The 21225-nt window shown below is 50.6% G+C and overlaps 1 protein-coding gene across 2 annotated transcripts in view; it reads left to right on the top strand.

Moving 5' to 3' along the window:
* Positions 1-68: 68 nt before the first annotated feature.
* SH3PXD2B (SH3 and PX domains 2B) overlaps positions 69-21225 on the top strand; it is a 111919-nt gene continuing 90762 nt past the window's right edge. For both annotated transcript variants that reach the window (XM_029218050.1, XM_029218049.1), the window contains exon 1: positions 69-284. In XM_029218050.1, coding sequence (XP_029073883.1) covers positions 210-284 — 75 coding nt within the window. In that variant the 5' untranslated portion in view covers positions 69-209. The remainder of the gene's footprint in view (positions 285-21225) is intronic.

Below are 21225 nucleotides of genomic sequence, written 5' to 3'. Positions count from 1 at the left end.
GCGGGCCGGGGGCGGGCGGCGGCGGGCGGCGGCGGGGCCGGAGGGCGCGCGGAGCTAAGGGCGGCGGCGGCGGCGGCTCGTGCTCGGACCGGGCTCTGGATCCCGCTCGGCCCCCGGATCCCGCTCGGCCGGCTGTTCCCGGCCCGCTGTGGCGCGCCCCAACACACCGCGTTCCCCGCACCCGCACTCGGCCCCGCGGAGGAGAGGCCATGCCGCCGCGGCGCAGCATCGTGGAGGTGAAGGTGCTGGACGTGCAGAAGCGGCGGGTGCCCAACAAGCATTATGTGAGTGCCGCGCGACCCCCACGCCCCCTTGAGCCCGTGCCCCATCGGGGGCGACCTAGAGCCCCCACGGCTCTGAAAACTTCTGCCTCCTGCTCTTTCTCCCCCACCTCCCCTCCTCTCCCCTCTCGGCACTGCTGCTGCGCGGCCCGGGTCTCTCCCGGCTCCTCCCTCTCTCCCCCTCCCCCTCCTCTCTTTTGCCCTGTTCCGCTCCTCCACCGTGTCCTCCCGCCTCGTCCCCCCCTCGTCTCTTTGCCGCCCCTCTCCCCCTCTCCGTCTGCTCCTTGTCCCCCCAACTCCCGTCCTGCCCATCCGTGGAAAAGTCTGGCCGGTGTCGGGGACAGAGAGACAGAGAGAGGCGCCTGTTCTCAGGCCGCCCGTCCTGTCCCTCCTTGTCTGGAGGCGCTCAGACCCGCAGTGCCCAGCCACAGGTAGCCCCAGCAGGGATCGCCAAGTTGGCTCCGTCCTTTTGGAGGAGCCAGCCGGAGCGATAGAGATCTCTGAGAATGGATCCTTTGAGTGCCTGCACCATTAAAAAGTTTTTTTAAAAAAGAAAAAGATCCCTGCCCCTTCTATCCAATAACTTCTGTTTAAAAATGTAAGAAAGTTTTCTCCTGGTTATCTCCCTGGCAAAATGGGAATCTTGTTTAGAGCTGGCGGGGACTTGAAAAAATGGGCCAGTAGCCTCATTTTGCAGACGGGACCCTCAGATGGGCTGAGGCGCAGGGAGGCTTCAGGTTCTGGAACAAGGAGGAGCTGCATTCGGTTTTCCCTGCCTCTGGAAGGTGTACCTGGGGTAGATGGTGACCCGCCAGATGGGAAGTGGGTTCCACACCAGCCTAGGAGCTGAATCTGTGGGTTCAAGGGGCCCTTGGACTACCGCAGAGGTTCTGGGTAGAGGGATAATGGGGCTGTGGGGTGTTGGGCCCAGGTGAGGCCTTGGGGAGGCCTCTCTGCAGGAGGGAAGGGGGCTATGGTGTCTCTGGTGGTGAGAAGGGAGCAGTGGCAGCGCCTAGCTGCAGAGAAGTTAACCAGGAAGGAAAAAAGAGCAAGAGGGAGGGAAAAAAAATCCTAACAAAGAAGTATAGAACAATAAAGAGCAAGGGGCGTTGGCTGGCTAAATTCAGCTCCTTGACCTCCCTGCAAGTCGTCTTTGGATCTCTTTTCTTAAGAGGCTCGTTCTTATAAAGCAGATCTACATGCCTTACACGAATAGTGTATACAATTCTGAAAGGAGATAGCGGGGAATCCACTCTGCACTCCCTACGAGAAAGGGTGTGCTGTGTGAGCCTGTATTGTTATTGGCTGGGCAGCCAGTTATTCAAGCCTTAGCCAGGCGGTGGGAAGCTATTTCCTGGACCTGTGGCATCTTTAAATAGAGTGAAGTTTCCCTTGATTCCAGAGCTGGGCTAAGTTGTCTCCCCCGCACCCCCTTTCTTTTTAACTGTTTCAAATGCTGCCAAATCTTGGTTCCTTGTTTGAGCCTGTTGAGTGTATAACTGAGTTGCCTCTTTGCTATGAAGACAGTTTTTACCAACATGGCAGACAGGAGGAAGTCTGAAATTCCCCATGCTGCCTCCCACCAGATCTGTGAGCTGGGAACACCAGAATACATACAGTCTCCAAGAAATGGGCATCATCATCCACTCTCTCCTGTCCTCTCTCATCACACGACTCTCAGGCACAGGTTCTTAAGCCCATTTGACAGATGAGGAAACTAAGGCTCAGAAAGATGAGTCCTACGCCTGAGGTCACAGTCAGGGCCAGAACAGGAATGTAAATCCAAGTATGTTCGACCCCAAAAAGTGTTATTCCACCAGGTCACACCACTTTGCAGATTTCATACCCCGTGGTTTCCCTACGCAAAGTCCTCTTAAAAACTGGGAATTTTGCCATCATTTGGGATCACTCTGAGGCTTTTCATTCTGTTTAGATCCCTCCCTGCCAGTTTTTTGGAGGTGCGGCAGCTTTGAGGGGCATCTCTGTAAGCCTTCAACCACTTTTTAGGGGCTCCTTCAGACAGGTCTCTAAATATTAACATGGATTTGGGTTTAAATCTTGGCGTCCAGCTTGCTGTGTAGCCTCTCTGACCCTCAGTTTCCTCATCTGTAAAATGGGGGTAGTGGTGCCCACTTCCTAGGAGAAGGGATCTTGTGACTGACAGGATTGACATTCCATAACCGTTAGATGCCTGCCTCCCTGCCCTGTGGTATCCATGTTACTCTGACTGGGAACATGCCAAAGTCACATGAGGAGGGATTTCACCAAGAATTTATTTTTCTGCATGTGGGTTTAGACACTCCTGTGATTCAAGGGAGCCCTCTCCCTTCTAGCCAGCCTTTTGGGTTCATCGGATGAATAGGGGCAATGGGTTGAACTGAAGCCTGAGTCATCCACAGGAACAGAGAAAGTTAAGTGCTGTGATGGCAGGAAACCCATGAGCAGCTGCCAGTGACGCCTGCTCCTGTTCCCAAACCGTACCTGCCCCTGCCACTCTAGAAAGCATGGGCATGGAGGTAGCTATTGGCATGGGTCTGGACTTTTTTCCCATTTGGTATATCCTCCTCTCTGAAGTTGGCCCAGCCACTCTGGAGAGATGGCATGAGCAGAGGAGTTGGACAGCCCTGGGCTCCGCCACTTCCTGCTGTGTGACCTTGAGCTGGTCAATTTACCTCTCTAAACTGCTTCTGTAATCTGCAAATTCAGCAGCATCTCTGGTTTCTACCCCCTAGGTGCCAGTAGCATCCCCCTCCCTAATTGTGACAATCAAAAATGTCTCCACACATGTCCCCCAGGAGGGCGAAATCACACACACCCTGACTTCTAACCGCCCTGCCCCAACCACTGCGTGAGAACATACAATTTAGTTACTGAGGCTTCCCACCATCTGCTCCCTATTTACAGCTACTTCAGCCTCCACCTGTCTCATCACTCAGTTGCCTGGGAGCGAACAGGTCACAGGTGCTGTAGTTCTCGTTGGAGAGCTTCACCAGGAGCTCAGGGCTGCCCATCAAGGCTGGGCCACTTGTTCCACCTTAAGTGGCGTCTTCTCCATGATCAGGGCGGCATCTTCATCACGCCTGGCCCCAGCCTCCTCCACCTGTGGGCAGAGACATCATCAGTGGGCCCAAGGGCAGAGCCATAGGCCACATCTGGAGAATGCAGGGGCAGAAGCTCCCAGGGCCTCCGAGATCCCCATGGGTGGGTAGGGATCATTGTTGACAGTAATATCAACAGTATTATCACCTGGAGAAAGCTCCCCTGGAGCCACTGCACTCTGTCTGTTGGCCTTTCTCTGCCTGCATCTTCCTGCCGTGGAGCCTAGGGCTTTCTAAATGAATGGAAAGGGGGCTTTCAAGTGGGACACCCTGGGACACCCTCCCCAGCTAGGTTATCTTCCAGCTTGAGGGGAGGAGGAAGTGCTCCCTGTAGGTTTTGCAGGGTTTTTTTGGATCGCCCCATTTCCAGCACTGGAGAGGGAGGTATAGAGAAGCCTTGGGGTTAGAAAAAAGTCTCCCTTAGCAGGGGCCAGGAAATACTGGCTTGCTCTGTCTTAAGATCTTTAGATGTTAAGAAGAGCAAGATGCTAGAAGTAGTTATAGAAGCAGTAACCTTAACAGCTGAAATTTAATCCATTGTTGTGGGCTAGGCACTGGATTAAGCTCTCTATGTGTATTTAGTCATCACAACAGCCCTTTAAAATAGGTACTTTTCCGATACACGATTTCAAATATACAGATACATAGAATAAGTTAAATGTCTGTCAGTCTACCATCCAGCTGTCAGATCTTTACCTTTTGCCCTATTCACTTCAAATCATTTTTAATTTTTTAAGAAATGAAATATTGCACATGCAAAACCCCCTGTGCACCCACTCCATCACCCCCCCCGAAATAAAAACAGTATCCTACATTTGGTGCTTGTCATTCCCATGCACATTTTAAAAATAGACCAATAGATATGATTTTTTTATTCAGTAGCTTTACTGACGTATGATTTACATACCATAAATTCACCCATTGTAAGTGTACAATTGGCTGATTTCTTTAGATAAATGTGTGGAGCTGTGCAGCCATCATCACAATCCAGTTTTATAACATTTCCATCACCCCCAAAAAGATCCCTTGTACCCTGTGGCAATCAGGCCCCTTCCCAGCTAGGCCTCGTGTACCTTTTAATGTTTGTACCTTTTCAGCAGTCCCCAAGATCTTGTACGGAAAGTTTTAAAACTACAAAACATTCCACTTTTGAGATCTATGTTGGTACGTGTAGCTTCAGTTCATTTTAACTGCTGTTTCATATTCCATTTATGAATATACCCCTGTTTATGCGAGCTCCTGTAGGAGATTTTTAGGATACTTTCTTGTAGCTGCTTCCTTGCACGTACAGCTGAGGCGGGATTGCTGGCTCTTGGGGTTTGTGCATTTTCACCTGTGCATTTAACGTCCCTGGGAGCAGTGTCTGTGGGTCTCTTTGCTCTGGCTCCTCGCTAACACCCCGAGTTGTCAGACTTTTTAGTGGGTACGGAATAGTATCTCATGGCAATGCTTGTTTGCATTTCTGCTTGCTAGTAAAGTTACGTATCTTTTCACACCTTTGTCAGCCTTTTGAGTTTCCTCTTCTGTGAATTAATTGTCCATTTTGTCTTTTGCCCCCTTTTTTGGTATATTGAGTTATTGGTTTTCTGTTCATTTGTAGGATTTATTTATACATTCAAGATCCTGGTACTTCAGATAGTTACGCTAGTGTTGTCGTTTTCCCCTTGAGACCGGAGGCTCAGAGAAGTACAGGCACATGCCTGAGGTCACACAGCAAAGAGTGGCAGCGTGGGGATTGGCGTATGTGTATGCGGCAGCCCTGTGATCCCACCCCTGAGCCAAGTGACCTTGGGTGGATCATTTAAGCCTCCAGGCCCCAGTTTCGCCATCCTGGCCCTTCCCTCATCTCACTGTTCATTCGCTCAGCCTGGACTTATGAAGCACAAGCTGCCACCAACCCTTAGTCATTCTCACCCCAGGGAAGCTCTGGGTTGATGGTGCCCCTGGAGTGATGGGTTGGCAGGCCCTGTGCTGCTGGCCTTGAAACCTCCCTCTCCACCTGCCAGACTCTGAGAGCAACGGGTCTCTCCTCTGAGCAGCTGACTTTTGCAGGATGGGTCACGCCCTTATTCGGCATTATTATCAACATTCTTCTTTCAGTCTGTGGGAGATCTCTGGCTGGCAGGCTCAGTGGTCTGGAACAAACTGAACGTGCTGCCCAAATTAGCTGCATTCTGTTTCCCAGCCTGCCCCATCCCCTGCTGCCCCCAGCATCCCAGCCATCCTGGCAGCCTGTTTTGCAGAAACATGGCATGGCAGGCCAACAAACTTGAGTGGAAAGAACTTGGGTTTCAGAGACAAACATTCAAGTTCTGCATGGTCTTGGGTGACTGACTCAACCCCCAGCCTTAGTTTCTGTATCTGGAAAATGAGGACAGTGTCACCCTTCTAAGATGATTGTGTGCTTGTTTAGATAATGTATGCATTCAACCTATTCTCCATCCCTCCTGCCGAGGGATAAATGCCAGCTCCTAGCACATTCCTTATGGACGCACCATTACTGCATGAAGAAAGGACCTGGATTTGAGTTCTCTTCCTGAGCTCCTGGGCTGGGTGACCTTGCAGACAAGCTCCCCAAGGGTCTGTAAAATGGGGCCAGTAATAGCGCTTACCTACAGGTATAGGGCACTTCTCACACACTGCTGATGCCTTCTGTATAAAGGGCACTCAATCAGTGGTAGTCATGAAAACTAGCATTAACGATAGTGATAGCCATGCTCCACATCTCTGCCTGTCTCCTGCCTCCTGCCCTAGGGGCCTGCTATTTGTTTTCCATGCTTTTTCATTCATGAGGCATTTCTGGGGTGCCGGGCCCCCAGGCGGGACACCCTGCTGCCCTGGGACAGGCCCATGAGCAACGCAGAGCCCGCCTACCTCCTCTACAGGTGGTTCTTGTCCTGCACCCTGTCTGCGTCACACAGAGGTAGTACCTTCAGTAGGCGTTGAGCCCCCTCGGGTAGGTTTTTTTTTAATGGCTCTTGCTTTCTTCGGACTGTAAAGTGATGGACCTTGTCACCTGCGCTGTGCCATCCTGTTCCCTCTGGTCCATGGTTGCAAGAAGCCAGGCCTCTCACCTCACCTGCCGGGTCATCCTCAGCCTGGGCTCTTTTTTTTTTTTTTTTTAAACATCTTTATTGGGGTATAATTGCTTTACAATGGTGTGTTAGTTTCTGCTTTATAACAAAGTGAATCAGTTACACATATACATATGTTCCCATATGTCTTCCCTCTTGCGTCTCCCTCCCTCCCACTCTCCCTATCCCACCCCTCCAGGCTGTCACAAAGCACCGAGCTAATATCCCTGTGCCTTGCGTCAGCCTGGGCTCTTACACTCTAGGCTCTTGCAGTTGTCTCAAGCTCAAAGTGGGTGGGGCTGTCATATCTTAAGAGTTACTTAAATGTCCCTTTAGTTCAGACTTGGAATCTGTGCCATTCCTTGCTTCTGGTAAGCAAGGAAAGTACACCAAACAGCATGCGTTCAGATCCCTGCCCTGCCACCTACCAACAGTGTGACCTCAGACAAATTACTTACCCTTTCTGTACCTCACCTGTAAAATGGGAATAATGATAGTTCCAATCTCATAGGGCTGATGTGAGGATTAAATGGGCCTGGCATAGAGTAAGGGCTCAGTAACTATGAGCTATATTAGGAGTGTACAAACATAGTATCATTTATGATAGTAGAAGTTGGGGGCCACTTAAACACCCATCTGTAGAGAACAAGATAAATGGAACGTACTATATCCACGAGCTAGAATACCATCGAGCTGGCAAAAATTCCATCTTCTGTCATGGGAATATGAAATAGTAAAAGCTGTTGGCAAAACAATGTGCTCAGGCTGACTCGCACCTGGTTACAAGTGAAGGCATCTGTGAAAGCACAGAAACATAGCTGATAAAATATATGTCACTTTTTTTTTTGCTCATCTGTGCATTGCATTTCTCTATTTTCCAAATGTTCCGTGGGGAACACGTATTCCTGTTTTTAGTAAAACTAAAAAAACAGTGAATGCTCATTTTGAAAGAGAAGCAGTGCCACACCGTGGCGGCTCCAGCCAGGTTCCCACATCCCCACCACCTCATCCTGTCCTGAAGCAGCAGAATTCTCCAGCTCCTCCAAGAGCCTGTCCTCCCCAGATAGATGCTGGCCTCCAAGACTCTCCCCCAACTCCTGCCACGGAACCAGGGCTCTGGATGTGGCTTTCCAGTCCTCCAGCCCAAGAAGTGGCAAGAGATGAGTTTAAAATACCACAAGGGGAGGAAGGCCTGAGCAGATGCTTTTCTGGTTGAAATGCTCCTTGCTCAGTGGCCTGGCCCTCCCTCCTGTAGTGCTTATATCTGAATAGGTTGGAAAGACTTGCAGGCCGGAGTTCAGCAGTCTGCACCCTGAGGTCATTCAGGTTAGAGTTTTGCCCCACTCCCCTGGGCAGATCATCCAACTGCTTGTCACCCACCCGGAGGTGCACGGGCGTCAGCAAGCAGCAGAGTTACCACATTGCCAAAAAAGGCCTAGGGGACCACTCCATGCATGGTACTACTTCTCATCTAGGACACTCATATCCTGTTGCAAATCATGCGTGCTTTTTTCCTTGGATAAAGAGCTCTGATGGGGTGAACGGTCTTGGTTGGTGTGACTCAGTTTTCTCCTTCCCCTGGGAGGCCAAGACCAGCTGCAGGTCACTGCAGCTGCAGGAAAGGGAGCCACTAGATGAGCATCCTGTCGGCCTGGTGGGCGCAAGTGATGAGGCGTGAACACCCTTGGCCCAAGGAGAGAAGATGAGGCTTCTTCAGTAGGCCGCGTGGCCAGAGGGTTGTGAGCATGGCTTCTGCGCCCAGCAGCTGGGCTCTGGTCTGAAGTTTGAATTTCAGAGAAACATGTAATATTTGCGACCTACTGTCATCCACTCGCTGTTGGCCCTGAGCCTCCTCCTCTGGGAAGTGGGCAGCTTTGGTGGGGAAATTAAATGACCTTTTGTGCGGAATGCCTGAGAGGATGCCGCTGGGGCAGCCGTCCTTGCAGCTTCCTGGCCCGGGATACTGCCCAGAAACTGGGGCCCTGTGGTCCCTTTCACAGAGCCCTTGCCAGTGGGGTCATCCAGATCCTGGGTGCCAGAGCTGGCATCCCCGCCCCCTGCCGGGACATGGGGGCAAGCTGACGTGATAGGCTTGGGAGGCCTGGTGTCTCCTGCCTGGGGGCCAGTGGGCAGGGGCTGGTGTGGCTCACTCCTCAGGGACTCTGCCAGGAGCCCGCAAGCCCGAGCCTTGCCGCAAGCCATCCTTCTTCTGCCCCATTATCCAAACTACAGGGCATTCTCTCCTCATACGTGCTGGCCCAGGTGCAGGCCTGCAGGCGGGCGATGAGCCCAAACCCGGGGCCTTCTTTAAACGGTGAAGGGAGAAGGGACCAGAGGTGCATCTGTCGTGCATGCGTGTGTGTGTGTGTGTGTGTGTGTATGTGTGTGTGTGCGACGCGCGCACGCAGAGCTCTCCCACCTGCTTTTGCAGGCGTCTCCCCAGCCATCCCAAAACTTAGGGCTGCTAGATTTACCAAATGAAAATACAGGATGTCCAGTGATGTCCGAATTTCAGATAAACATGTAATATTTGGGACCTACTTATACTAAAAAATGATTCATTGTTTATTTGAAATTCAAATTTCCTGGGGCATCCTGCGCTTTATCTGGCAATGCTGCCGAGACTCCCACTTTCAATAAAACAACAACCAAGAAACCTTCGTACTTTGTAATACTGATAATGTTTCTTGAGAATCCACTGAACAAAGGTAAGTCCCTTTAGGGGCCAGGCACTTTTGAGCACAGGGATGATACACAGATATGCAAAGTGGGGATTCAGACCTCAAGGAGGTCAGTGTCCTGAGAGACAGGTAGATGGCCTTTCAGGGCTAGCCTGGAACTTGGGAATGAGCAGGGGCCTGTGTCTTAGGGTTTTGGGGAAATTGGACTTGGAGAAGGCAACGCAGTGCAGGTGACCCAGGGCTGATCACAAAGCATGGGAGGGATGCTGTCAAGTAGAGAAGGGTAAAGGAATTTTAGGCAGACAGAACAGGAGGGAAAGGAAGCTGAAACCCTGGCATGTGGCGTGTTTGAAAAAAGCAGGAGAGATTTGAGTAATAGAGATGGAGCTTGACAGGTGGCTGGGGGCCCCAAGGATCTGGGGGCTTCTGACTGGGCCAAGCCTGGTGGGGGACCTACAGTCCCACAAGCCGCGTGGCGTGGCATAAATAAATACATATACATACATACATACATGCATAAGAAAGCATAGACTGTATTCTCAAGAAGGCCACGCCTTCCCCCCACACACGCACACACACGTGGCTGGGTGGCCAGGGCTCAGGATCAGAGGTATCCAAGGTGGAAGTGGTTGGGAGGAGCTGGGACTCAGGGGCACTCCCCCGGCTTGATGGGCTGGGGGAGCACCTTTCACAGGAGAGTGGAGGGGGCAGACACAGACAGACCCGGGAGGGAGAGAGCACCTGTCAACAGGAGGACTGTGCAGACAGTGAAGATAAAGTTAGAGAGGGAGGGAGGGAAGGGAAATATTAAAGAGGTCTATGATAGCCAGTAGGAATTCTGAAATTTGGGAAGGATTAAATAACTCCAAATTCGTTTTGTTCTCAAGACTTAACAATCATTTATTGTTGTTATTATTATTGAATAGCTATCGTTTATTTGAGTGCTTACTGTACGCTCCAGGCTTTTCATGCTTTATGTCGCTGGATCTGAGCAGCAGTTCTGTGAGGTAAGGAGTATTAGGATTCTTGGGTTGCAAGTGACAGAAATGAACCTAACGAACTTAAGCCATAGGAAATGTATTGGAAAGATGGCTCTGGCAGAACTTGGCTCAGCCCCCAGTCACAGAAAGGACAAGGAGCTGAAACTGCTTGTGGGCATCAGAGCATCACCAGAAGCAGGCACCTGCTCCATCCCTCAGTCCCTTTGGCCACTCAAGAGTCCAGTTCTAGGAGGAGAGAATCTGATTGGCCCAGCCAAATCACCTGACCATCCTTTGGTCAGGCAAGGGCAGGATACTGTGATCCACAGTCCCGCTGAAATTGCCAATAGTTGTAGGAGATTCAGAGCACTGTTGCTGGAAGAAGGGGGCATGGAGCCTGGACAGGTGGAAACAACAGATGTCTGCTACATAGGTACTGTTATTAGCCCATTTCACAAATGTGGAAACTGAGACTTAGAAAGATAAAGTACTTTGCCCAGGATGACACTCAGCTCTGCTGCCTATCATTGAATATAAAGAAGGGTATAGTCAACTCACCCCCTAGATTTGAAGGGAAACGTTGCCTTAAAACACATAACAATAGTATTTTCTACTCTGCTTAATTAAGCAGAATTGCATGGACCCCCTGTCTACTGCACTGGCAAAGAAAGCCAGAAACCCACTCAGTGGCGTCAGCATTTCCTCCTCCCCAGCCAAGGTGTGAATCAGCAGCCTGTGGCTTCGGGCCACCATTGGCTGCCAGTCAGTTGCACAGATGTGGGTTTGTTGTCTGCCCTGGGCCAGGCCTGGCCCCAAGCCGAAGAGAGGCTGAGATGACCAGGCAGCCTTTGTCCTTATAGAGGTCACCATCTGTTTGGAACACGTCACCACGGCATAAGGGCTGTGGTGGGGCCTGCAGTAGGGCTCTGGGGACAGGGCAGGGGTCTGAGGCCTGGACTGCCCATTCCCCATTCCCTGCTGGACCAGAGAGGTGGCGCTCTGAGCTGGGGTCAAGAGGAGGTGGGTGCTCTGGAACAGGGAAAGCCAACTGGCAGAGTTTTTAATATGGGTGGAATTCGGAGGGTCCTTGAACTTGGAAGGGGGAAGAGTGCATCTTTATTCTCACTAACCTCCAATAGCAATTTAGCATTGCCTTCCATTATGAATGAAGGCAGCGACCCTCAGTGATATTACTACTACCTGTGACTTTGTCACCGGTAGAAATTCACAGATATTTTCACGTCACTTTACAGTTGTTGCATTTATCCTCATCACTGCTTCAGAACTGTGATGTTATTCGACCCACTGCTGGATTTTGTTATTTATTGCATTAATAAAAGTGTACATATGTTCATAATTTTATTTTTTGAAACATTTTTATTACAATTCAGTATTTCATTTGGAATGCTATGTGCTTTAATTTAGTCATTTTTAAATCATTTTGAGAAGCGGACCATAGATTTCATCAGATTGCCAAAGGGTTCCGTGGCACACAAAAAAAGGTGAAAAACTTCTGGGTAGAAGTTTAAGAGTTTGGACTTGGAAGTTAAGCATGGATTTGACCTGCCTCTGCCGGCGACCAGCAGACTGTGTGACCTTAGTAAGTGACTTAACTTCTCTGTGCCTCAGTTTCTTCATCTGTAAATTGAGGGTAAGAATAGTACCTACTGTGGGTTATTTTGTGTAAAGGGTTTAAAGCAGTGCCTGACACATAAAAGTGCTGAATGAATAGTTACCTGTTAGTGTTATATTATCTTTACCATCATCATCTTTACCATTCCCTGACTAGTGATGCACTTTTTAAATAAGCAGCCTCGAATGATGTGACACAGGTCATCTGAAATGACCACACCTTGAGAAACATACTCTAAATGGACTAGTCCAGGATGCACCCCCCCCTAAGATTTAAAAGCAGTCTTCCGCAAAGATTTGTATATTTGGATATTTAGCAGTGTGGTAATTAAAATAATACTGAAAATGTTTATCATTGGAGGCATGATTAAATAAATGGACTACTAAGGATACTTTAAAATTTTTGCTGAAAGAATTTTTAATGAAATGGGGAAATGCTCACCATATAACACAGGTGAGAAAGATCATGTATATACAATGTGATCTTAATTTCATAAACTACTTCAGCATATAGAAAAAGGGTCTGGGAAGAAGTATAACCAAAGCTTCGTCTCTGGTGGTAGAAATGTGGATGCTTGTTAAGACCTCAGCCTCTGCCATCAGACTTTATTACCAACTCTGTGGAACAGGTTACTTCACATGCTGGGTCTTACTTTCCACCACTGCTGGGTGGAGACAGTAACACAGTGTAGCTTTATAGGAAACACATCAAGACCATTGGTGGTTGTGAGCCGTTACATTGTTTTACATTGTATTATATGTTTATGTATTATCCCAGGTTTCTCTAGAGAGGAGAGGACGGTGTAGGACAGCAGAGTCAGGAAAGCTTCCTGGAGAGAGGGAGAAAGAGGGCACCCTGCTTCCCTTTTCCCTTTTTTCCTGTCTCATAGACTTGTGTATGAAGCGCAGGAAGCTGGCAGAAAAGTCCACATAGGGGTTCACATCAAGGCCGGGAGGAATAGTCTCTGCCAGATGAGGAGCCCAGCAGGGCATGGGTACAGGGGTGGCCAAGGAACCCACAGAACCTGACCATCAGGACCACGTACGATTTCATGTGGGAGAAGGGGCTACTTGGCTGTACAAAGTTTGGAACCCACTTCTGCAGCCCCCCTACTTTATCTGGTGGAGGAATCCCTACTCCCCTTCTGATACCCCCAATAGACGGCTGTCCCCAGGGTTTGAGAGCTCAGTCCCTCTTCATTCTCATCTAGTTCTTTTCTCCTCTTTCTTCATGTCCCCAAGCCCAGTGGGACAGGAAGATGAAGCTGCATTTATATGGAGGGGGCAGTTGTTTAGGGAGTATCCTAGAAATCCTAATTGACCCCTTTCTGCCTGTCACCCAACCAGGGCACTCAGCTTTGATGCTGAGGTTCCTAGTGGACCAAGCCCATCGTGGTGCTCATCCATTGGATATGACTCTGTTGACTCGTCTCCTCCTCTCCCACCAGACCCTGAATCCCTCATAGTCTAAGGACAGGTGCCAAGTGTGTTCCTTGAATGAAACCATAACTTCTTGGGCTCTCTCAGTCCCTGGGTCCCATGATTCTAGGATGATGGCCATTGATGATATCCTTCAGCTGACTCAGAATTGGATTCCTTGTGATGACCCCCCGCTGACACCAGACTGAGCATTGTATCATAGTAGTTAAGGCACAGGCTTTGGAGGCAGCCAGACCTGGGTGTAAATCCTGGCTTCGTCACTTTCTACCAGTGCTATTTAGGGTGCGTCACTTAAGCTCTCAGAACCTCAGTATCTTCATCTGTAAATGGAGGAGTCATCCCAGTTCCCGACACATAGTAAACACTCAAGAGAAAAGTAACTAATTCTCAGTCTAGTCCAGTGGGTACAGATATAATATTATAACCCCTTGGGATGCTACTAGGTTGAACCATATGAAATTGTCAATTTTTGACTTAACAAGTGGCAATTTCACTTAGTTCAGCCTAATGATCTGGGTTTGATTTGGGCCTGAGGAACTTACTTTTGCATGGAAGGGGGTAGAGGGCCACCACTGTACCAGGTGTCTTACAGACATTATCCCATTTGCACTTTACGACAGCCCTGAGAGACAGGTAATACTATTCCAGTCATCCCCTGGTATCCACGGGGGATTCGTTCCAAGGCCTCTTATGGATACCAAAATCCACAGATGCTCAAGTCCCTAGTATATAATGGCGTAGTATTTGCATATAACCTTTGCGCATCCTCTCCAATACTTTAAATCATCTCTAGGTTACTTGTAATGCCTAATACAATGTAAATGCTATGTAAGTAGTTGCTGGGTCACAGCAAATTCAAGTTTTGCTTTTTAGAACTTTCTGGAATTTTTTTTTTTTTAATCTGAGCTTGGTTGAATCCTTGGGTGCCAAGGGCTGACTGTATTAGCATCCCCATTTACCAGATGGGGAAACTGAGGCTCCTAAGTAGCTTGCTCAAGGAAGTGGTGTAGCCAGGATTGGAACCCAGGTCAATCCAACTGAAAGTCTGTGCTATTTGCATTGCTGCTGTCTTGAGACTGGGCTGCCTGTTCCACATGGTGTGGCTATAGAGTTCACAGCATTCTCTTGGGCCTCCTCGCCCAGGAGCTGGCAGCTGTAGCCTGAAACTCCCCGAGACTCTGCCTGTGGGACCCCACATTTCTTGTTCTGGTTTAGACAGTCAGCTTCTGCAGTTTTCTTCTGCTGTGTCTTTGGCTTTGGTTGGGGGACTGGAAGGGGCATTCTGGAGTCAAACAAACCTGGGTTCAAATTCTGGCATCCTCTATAAACAGCTGTGTGGCTTTGGACCAGCCCTCTGACCCCTTTGAACATCAGTTTACTATGGTGTGAAATGGGATGGATAGTAAGCTTCACTCCATAGGGTTCCTGAGAGCAGAGTGCTGGGGATTTCACAAGTGCTCATTAGTGTTGGTCCTCAGCTGGAGAACTCCTATGCATCCCTCAAGATCCAGAGCAGTTGTTTTTTCATCTGGAAAGCCTCTCCAGGTGCCACCAACAGAATTAGCCCTCATCCCCTCTGTGCTCCAACAGCAGCTGTAAAGCGCTTCTTCGAGGGCCTGTGGCCTATGAGAAGACTCTACTACCGTCTTTTCTGTTGAGTACCTACTGTGTGCCAGGCACTGTGCTGGGCCCTTTAGGTGTGAACCAAGACCCATCTGACCACATATGTCAGGCTTTTTTCACCATGTCCCACAGCCCTGGCTTATTTTATTTTATTTTTTGGCCACACCACGTGGCATGCGGTATCCTGGTTCCCCGACCAGGGATCAAACCGTCCCCCCTGCGGTGGAAGCGCAGAGTCTTAACCACTGGACCACCAGGGAAGTCCCCCATGGCCCTGGTTTAGATCTTAGCTCTGTCACATGCTGGCTGTGTGACCTCGTCTGAGCCAGTGTCACCACATCCCGTGACGTAACATAAATGAAGGACTTAGCGTAGTGCCCAATCAGCCCAATAAACGTGGCTCATTTTGATTCTTTTTCATTACTCAGACAGCTTTACCCCTACTGCCTGTGTGCCCTGCACCTAGTGGGTGCTCCCGTTGGCTGCCCAGTTCTCCCCCTAGGCAACCCTGCTAACACAGGAGAGGCCCTCTCTCGGCTCCATTTCCTGCATTGCCCCGGGCTCCTCTGAGGCCTGGCAGCCTCGGAGATCTCCACGAGGCCTCAGTGCCTGCCTTGGAGGCTTTCCTAGAAAGCTAGCCTTCAGGTTGGTTTCGGCCGAGCCTGGCTCCAGCTGCCAGCACCTCTGCTTGCCATTGGAAAGCTCCCCGTGCCGCTTCGGGCCAGATGTGTGCAAGGCTGTGAGTTGGCAGCCAGAGGCCTGGGCTGGCGCTGCACACCCAGTCCAGCAAGTGTTTCCACCAGCTCTGTGTCTCCATCTAGAAGAATGGAGGTGCTGCACCCAGCCGGCCCTGCAAGTGGGTCATGCTGCTTGCCATCTGGATGAGCCTCTGGCAGTCATGGAAGGATGGGCTTCAGGGAGAGGCTGTTGATTGGATTTCACAGAGTGACATTCGTGACTTTTCCCTTTCACTTAGTTCACCTCAAAAGATTTGAGTTGGCCGGCCTGAGCCACCAGTGCCTCACCTCTGTAATGGGGTTATCAGTGATTGCACTCAAAGCTTCCTGTAAGTCAGGCCATGTGCCAAGCTCCTGTCCTGCATTAGCCTGTTGACTCCTTAGCCAACCCTATAAAGTAGGTACGATGATTCTCTCCATTTTACAGATGAGAAAATAGAGGCTCGGAGCCATGAGATGACTTGTAAAGTCCCACAGCAGCTTTAAGCTGTAGAGCCGAGAATCATACCTGGGTACCCTAAAGCCGGTACCTATCTTTTTTTTTTTTTTTTAATGACACTAAGGAGTGATTTTTATTTTTAATTTTTGACTTACATGTGTGCAGGAAAATTCCCTTTTTCGGTATAGCATTCCCTGAGCTTTTACACACGCGTAGGTTCTCGTAACCACCACCCGAAACAGGATACAGCATAATTCCATCGCCTCCTAAGAATTCCCTCGGGCGGCCCTGACTCTCAAATGGTATGGGATGCTGCCTCCGCCTGCAGTTGGAATTGCTCCTGCGCTGTTCCCTTCTTCTCCATCGCCTGTCCAGAGAGGTCTTGGGGTGAAACGTGGACTTCTCTCCCAGGGCTGGGCCCTGTGCCTGCATTCTTCTCTGTAACAAAGCTGGTTCTGTTTCCAGCACCCTTGGCAGTTGAGCTGTTCACTCAGCCATTCCAAGAGCATTGTCACCCCAGACTCAGAGAGCCTGGAGTGAGGTCACCTTGATTTATGACCGTGTGGCCCTGTCTTGGCTTTTTGTCTGTCTGTCTGCCTGTTGGTCTCCCACCAGGCAGTTCCTGAGAGCCCAGTGTCACCAGGCACTGGAAAGATTGTGGTGAATGAGACAGACCTGGCCCCTGCCCCTTGAGGGCTCCCAGGGGAGTGGGGTGACAGTCACGTGAACAGAACAGCACACCCAGAGGAATGTGTGCCGAGCGACGGCAGCCCTAGTGGCTGTGGGAACCCAGAGAAAGGAGGCCAGACCCAGACTGGGGGTCTCCAGTAAGGCTTCCAAGAGGAGGCAGCCTCTAAGCTGACACCTAGGAAGTGAAGAGTTGCTACAAAGGTGAAGGGAGAGAAGATCCTCCCTCCAGAGGCAGTGGCAGGTGCAAGGACCAGAGGCAAGGGAGCACCTGGCCAGGTGCCCCGACATGCCTTTGTTGTCTTCCTGCACTAGGCTGAAAGCTCCAGGTGGACAGGGACTTCTGTCTTCCTCGTTCACGGCCATATCCCCAGCCCTCGGAAGGGAGCCTGGTACACAGTAGGTGCCCTTGTCTGTATTTGCTGAATGAACGAATGAACGAACTGAGGTGTTTGAAGCAGAGGAGAGACACGATTCAATTTGTGCTTTAGAGAGACCGACCCTGTCTCCCACCTCCTGGCCTGGCACCCCTCTGCCCCCAGGTACAGTCTGAGACCTCAGCTCCACCACCCACCTGAGTGGGCTGGGGACAAAAAGCATCTTCTCTGCCACTCACACCACAAGCACTTGTCTTTGGGCCCTATTCCAAGCAATCACTTAATTGGAAAGAGAAAAATTGGCAGCCAGCCACCCCCAGAGTGTCACTTGCTGTGGCGCCTGAGCTTGGTGATTCCTGATGCTGACTTGGGACAGGAAAGCTCTGGCCTGGGACCAGGAGAGCCGAGGCCTGGCCTTGGGGGTCTGGAAGGAGGAGAAGGGACTTCAGAGGCTGAAGGAGCTGGGCTTGGAACTGAAGTCGCTTACTTCCCAACTGCGTGACCTCAGGCGTGGTGGCATCCTGGGTTTCCACCTCCCCAACCTGAGGGCGGACCCCCCTTCCTGCCAGGTGTTTCATGATGATTGACAGGATGTTGGTAAAGCACCTTGCCCAGGGCCAGCGCATAGCAGCAGGTTCCTCAGCGTGGTTGCTGATTTTATCTCGCCCCCCCTCCCGCCACTCATCTTGGTCCTGCCTCACTCTGACATGACACCCAGGCGGCATTTCTCAGGATTAAACTTAATGTACCTTCTTTAAAAAGATAAATAGGCGTTCCTCAGCACTTCCGGTGGCGATGCTGCTCTGGGTGTTAGGAAATCAAATACACTGTGGGTGTTGGAATTCCAAAAAGAGGTTGGGAGTGCTGACCTACATAGGCCAGATGCTGGGCAGACAGCTGGAGAGAGCTGACAGATCGGAACCAAAGGGAACGTGTGGTCTCCACGGGGACAGCAGAATCATGTTTCCCATTAGTTAAGCCGGTGGAGCCCATCCAACTGCCTCTGCCCTCTCCTCACTCTCCCCCCTCTCCTTGCTCTCTCCCACTCTCCTCCACCCTTCTCTCTTTCTCTCCCTCCCTCCCTCCTACCCCCACCCACCCCCGCCCCAGACTGTGTCCTCCACCTTAAGCCTGGGCAGCAGATAGCCAAGGAGGTGGATCTGGAGCCCAGCCAGTCATTACCAAGCTGCTCCCAGAAACCCAGCCAGTGTGGGAGCTTTACTGGGGTGGCCGGGGAGATCACACTTACCTTTTAAAGCTGGTTTCTTAAACCAGGGTTTATAGACTCTTGGACTCCCTCGGACATATTCCCAGGAGCCCTCTCTGCAAGGAGTGGGTTCATCTAGATCTCGAAACTAACGCTGCTGCTTGATTTCAGGGCTGCACGTGTTTTTGTATTTAATGAAGGTTGCTCTGGCTGCAGTGCAGGACAGCTTTAGTTATCCTGGGCTAAGGACTTGCTGCAGAAACTGTGTGATCTGTGAGCAGAAGCCATAGCCCCTCAGTATGCTGCGTGAGAGACACAGTGTTTCCTCCCTCTGGCTAAAAAGGGCTCTGCTGTTTCTCAGGTCTGAGAAACAGCATTCTGGAGCGGAACTCCGACATGCTCAGCACCTCCCAAGAGGAGCCCTAGGTCTGGTTCCAACTCTCCTCCTTGCACGCTGTGTGGCCTTGGCAAGTCCCTTCCCCTCTCTGACCTCGTAACCCCAACTATAAAATGAGGGACGGTCTAGAGCAGGGTTTTTGTATATCTTAAAGTCTTGGAACCCCCTGCTGTCGGCTTGAAGCAGGCAAAGGAGGACTGTGGGCAATGGAGGAGCCCAGGCCCTATCTAAAGTCTCCACTGATGGTTGCCTTGTGGCAGCGCGGACCCACAAGGTCCGGCGATTGGGCCTGCAGGCTGCCAGGTTACACCCTCTTCCATATATAGAAGAGCTAAAAGTGGGAGTGCCTCGTGGAAACCAGGATGGAGAACCCAGAGCCCGACCCACCTCACCAGGAGCCTGGGGCTTCTTGCAGGACAATTTGACCGCTGGCCTAATCACCTAAGAACTCTCCAGATTTAAAGTCCTCTGGGGGAGTCGTTGTGCAGGAGGCCCAGAGGGGCATGAGGAGCTTGCAAGGAAATTTGGATACTGCCGTGGAAGTGGAAAGAGTCCATAGCTAAGAGTGGAACCCTTAGTAAGTCGCTACACCCCTCAGTCCCTTTGTTTGTTTGTTTGTTTGTTTTAAACAGGACGAGACAAGGTGTAGTAAGCATCAGGAGTCAGGAAGGGCTTCACAGGGGAGATGCTTTTTTTATATTTTAAGAAGATGTTGGGGGTAGGAGTTTATTAATTAATTAATTTATTTTTGCTGTGTTGGGTCTTCGTTTCTGTGCGAGGGCTTTCTCTAGTTGCAGCAAGCAGGGGCCACTCTTCATCGCGGTGCGCGGGCCTCTCACTATCGCGGCCTCTCTTGTTGCGGAGCACAGGCTCCGGACGCGCAGGCTCAGTAGTTGTGGCTCACGGGCCTAGTTGCTCCGTGGCACGTGGGATCCTCCCAGACCAGGGCTCGAACCCGTGTCCCCTGCATTAGCAGGCAGCTTCTCAACCACTGCGCCACCAGGGAAGCCCCCCTCGGTCCCTTTGTTAAATGGAGGGGTTGCTCTAGAATCAGGGATGTGTGCCGTACACATCCTCCCAGTCCCAGGTGCCCAGGGCAGACATTGCTAATGGAGCACGGATCTCTGTCTTGCTGATGTTCCTTTCTCACAGCCCTTGCAGGAAAACAGCCCCAACTCTCTGTCCCACTGGTGACCTCTCTTTAGATGTTTTCTTTGGTCTCCCAGGTCATTCCAGGTTCCCCACCAGCACTGTAGAGCCAGGAGAGGGCTTCCAACTTGAGAAATGTGGGCTTGTTGGCCTGTAAACAACAGAGCCCCAGACAGAGTGAGAATGGCAAGGAGCTCACTAAAACAGCACCGCCCTCATTGTTGATCATCCTACCGGCACCATCACATTTGGCATAGCCACAAACCCCCTGTACTACATATTCTTAATTCAGTATTCTTCAAAGTGACTCACTTTTTTACTTCAATTATTTTTAAAGGGAAACTTTAGCTGTCCACCATAAATGGAAAACCAGCAGCCCTCGCTAGAAATAGAAGGAAACTAAATAGAAAGGAAGAAGAAAATCAGTGTGTTAAAGTTCTTCCTGGCAAGTGTTGCCTGCCGTGAGGTCTTCTGTCCCTTCTTCAGGAAATGAGACCAGCAAGTGTTGGAAGGGGTGTTGAAAAGCCGCTATTGCCAACTTTCTGAGCCAGTCAGGGCCGGAAGGGAATGGCAGAGACTGACTTTCTCACTATGGGATTCCCTGCAGTTTAGTGCCGAGCCCTGAATCACCTAAAACCGGCTGGTGTGCCCGAGCTCCTGCATACGTTGAGACGGTGATCTAAGGACCGTCACTTTGAAAAGCGCTTGGACCAGACCCTCCCCCAGATTTAAACCTCTGGCCACTGCAACCCAGATCAAAATGTAATCACTTTGTCATGTGACTAGTGCAGAAGCCACACCCCTTCTAATTAATATCAGCGGGCAATTACAACCAGATTCTTTGCCAGCCCTAGAAACCCCACCATAGAGATTTGCAAAGCAAAGTGAGATTGGAGGACATTCCCCCGTGCCTCAGGGATCTTATTCACTGGGCAAAAACACCTTCTCATGTTCTCTAGTTCACGTGATGAAAGCATATGAGATCACAGTGCTCCCGAGGTGGGGCAACAGCTGTTTCATATCATCCTGCCCTGGGGATGGCATATCGATGGAGTTCTGGGACCTTTCCAAGAGTTGCGGCCATGGGCAGAGGTGTGGGCCAGTGGGTCTGCAGGGATAAGGCATGTCAGTTAAGCAGAGCTGCCTGGAGCTCGCCTGTTTCTGTTACGTAGCCATGCCCAGTCCTGGCTCCAGCTGTTGTTCAAGGGCCTCTAAGCTTTGTTCTGTTTTAAATCTTTATTCATGGATGACCTGACCTTAGAAATGGAACATAAATTTCTGTGTGTCTAGTGGGATCCCTCCAGGCACTGGGAGCCCACACTCCATTGGGCTGGGTTGGACCTGCCAAAGGAGGTGACTGTGGAGGAGTTAGGAAGCATTTATGGAACATTCTCCCTCAAATCCCAGCCACAAGCGGAGATTC

Source organism: Monodon monoceros, unplaced genomic scaffold, assembly GCF_005190385.1.
Source record: "Monodon monoceros isolate NGI ecotype Baffin Bay Population unplaced genomic scaffold, NGI_Narwhal_1 Super_Scaffold_12, whole genome shotgun sequence".
Classification (NCBI taxonomy): Eukaryota; Metazoa; Chordata; class Mammalia; order Artiodactyla; family Monodontidae; genus Monodon; species Monodon monoceros.
This window is presented reverse-complemented; position numbering and strand designations above follow the sequence as displayed.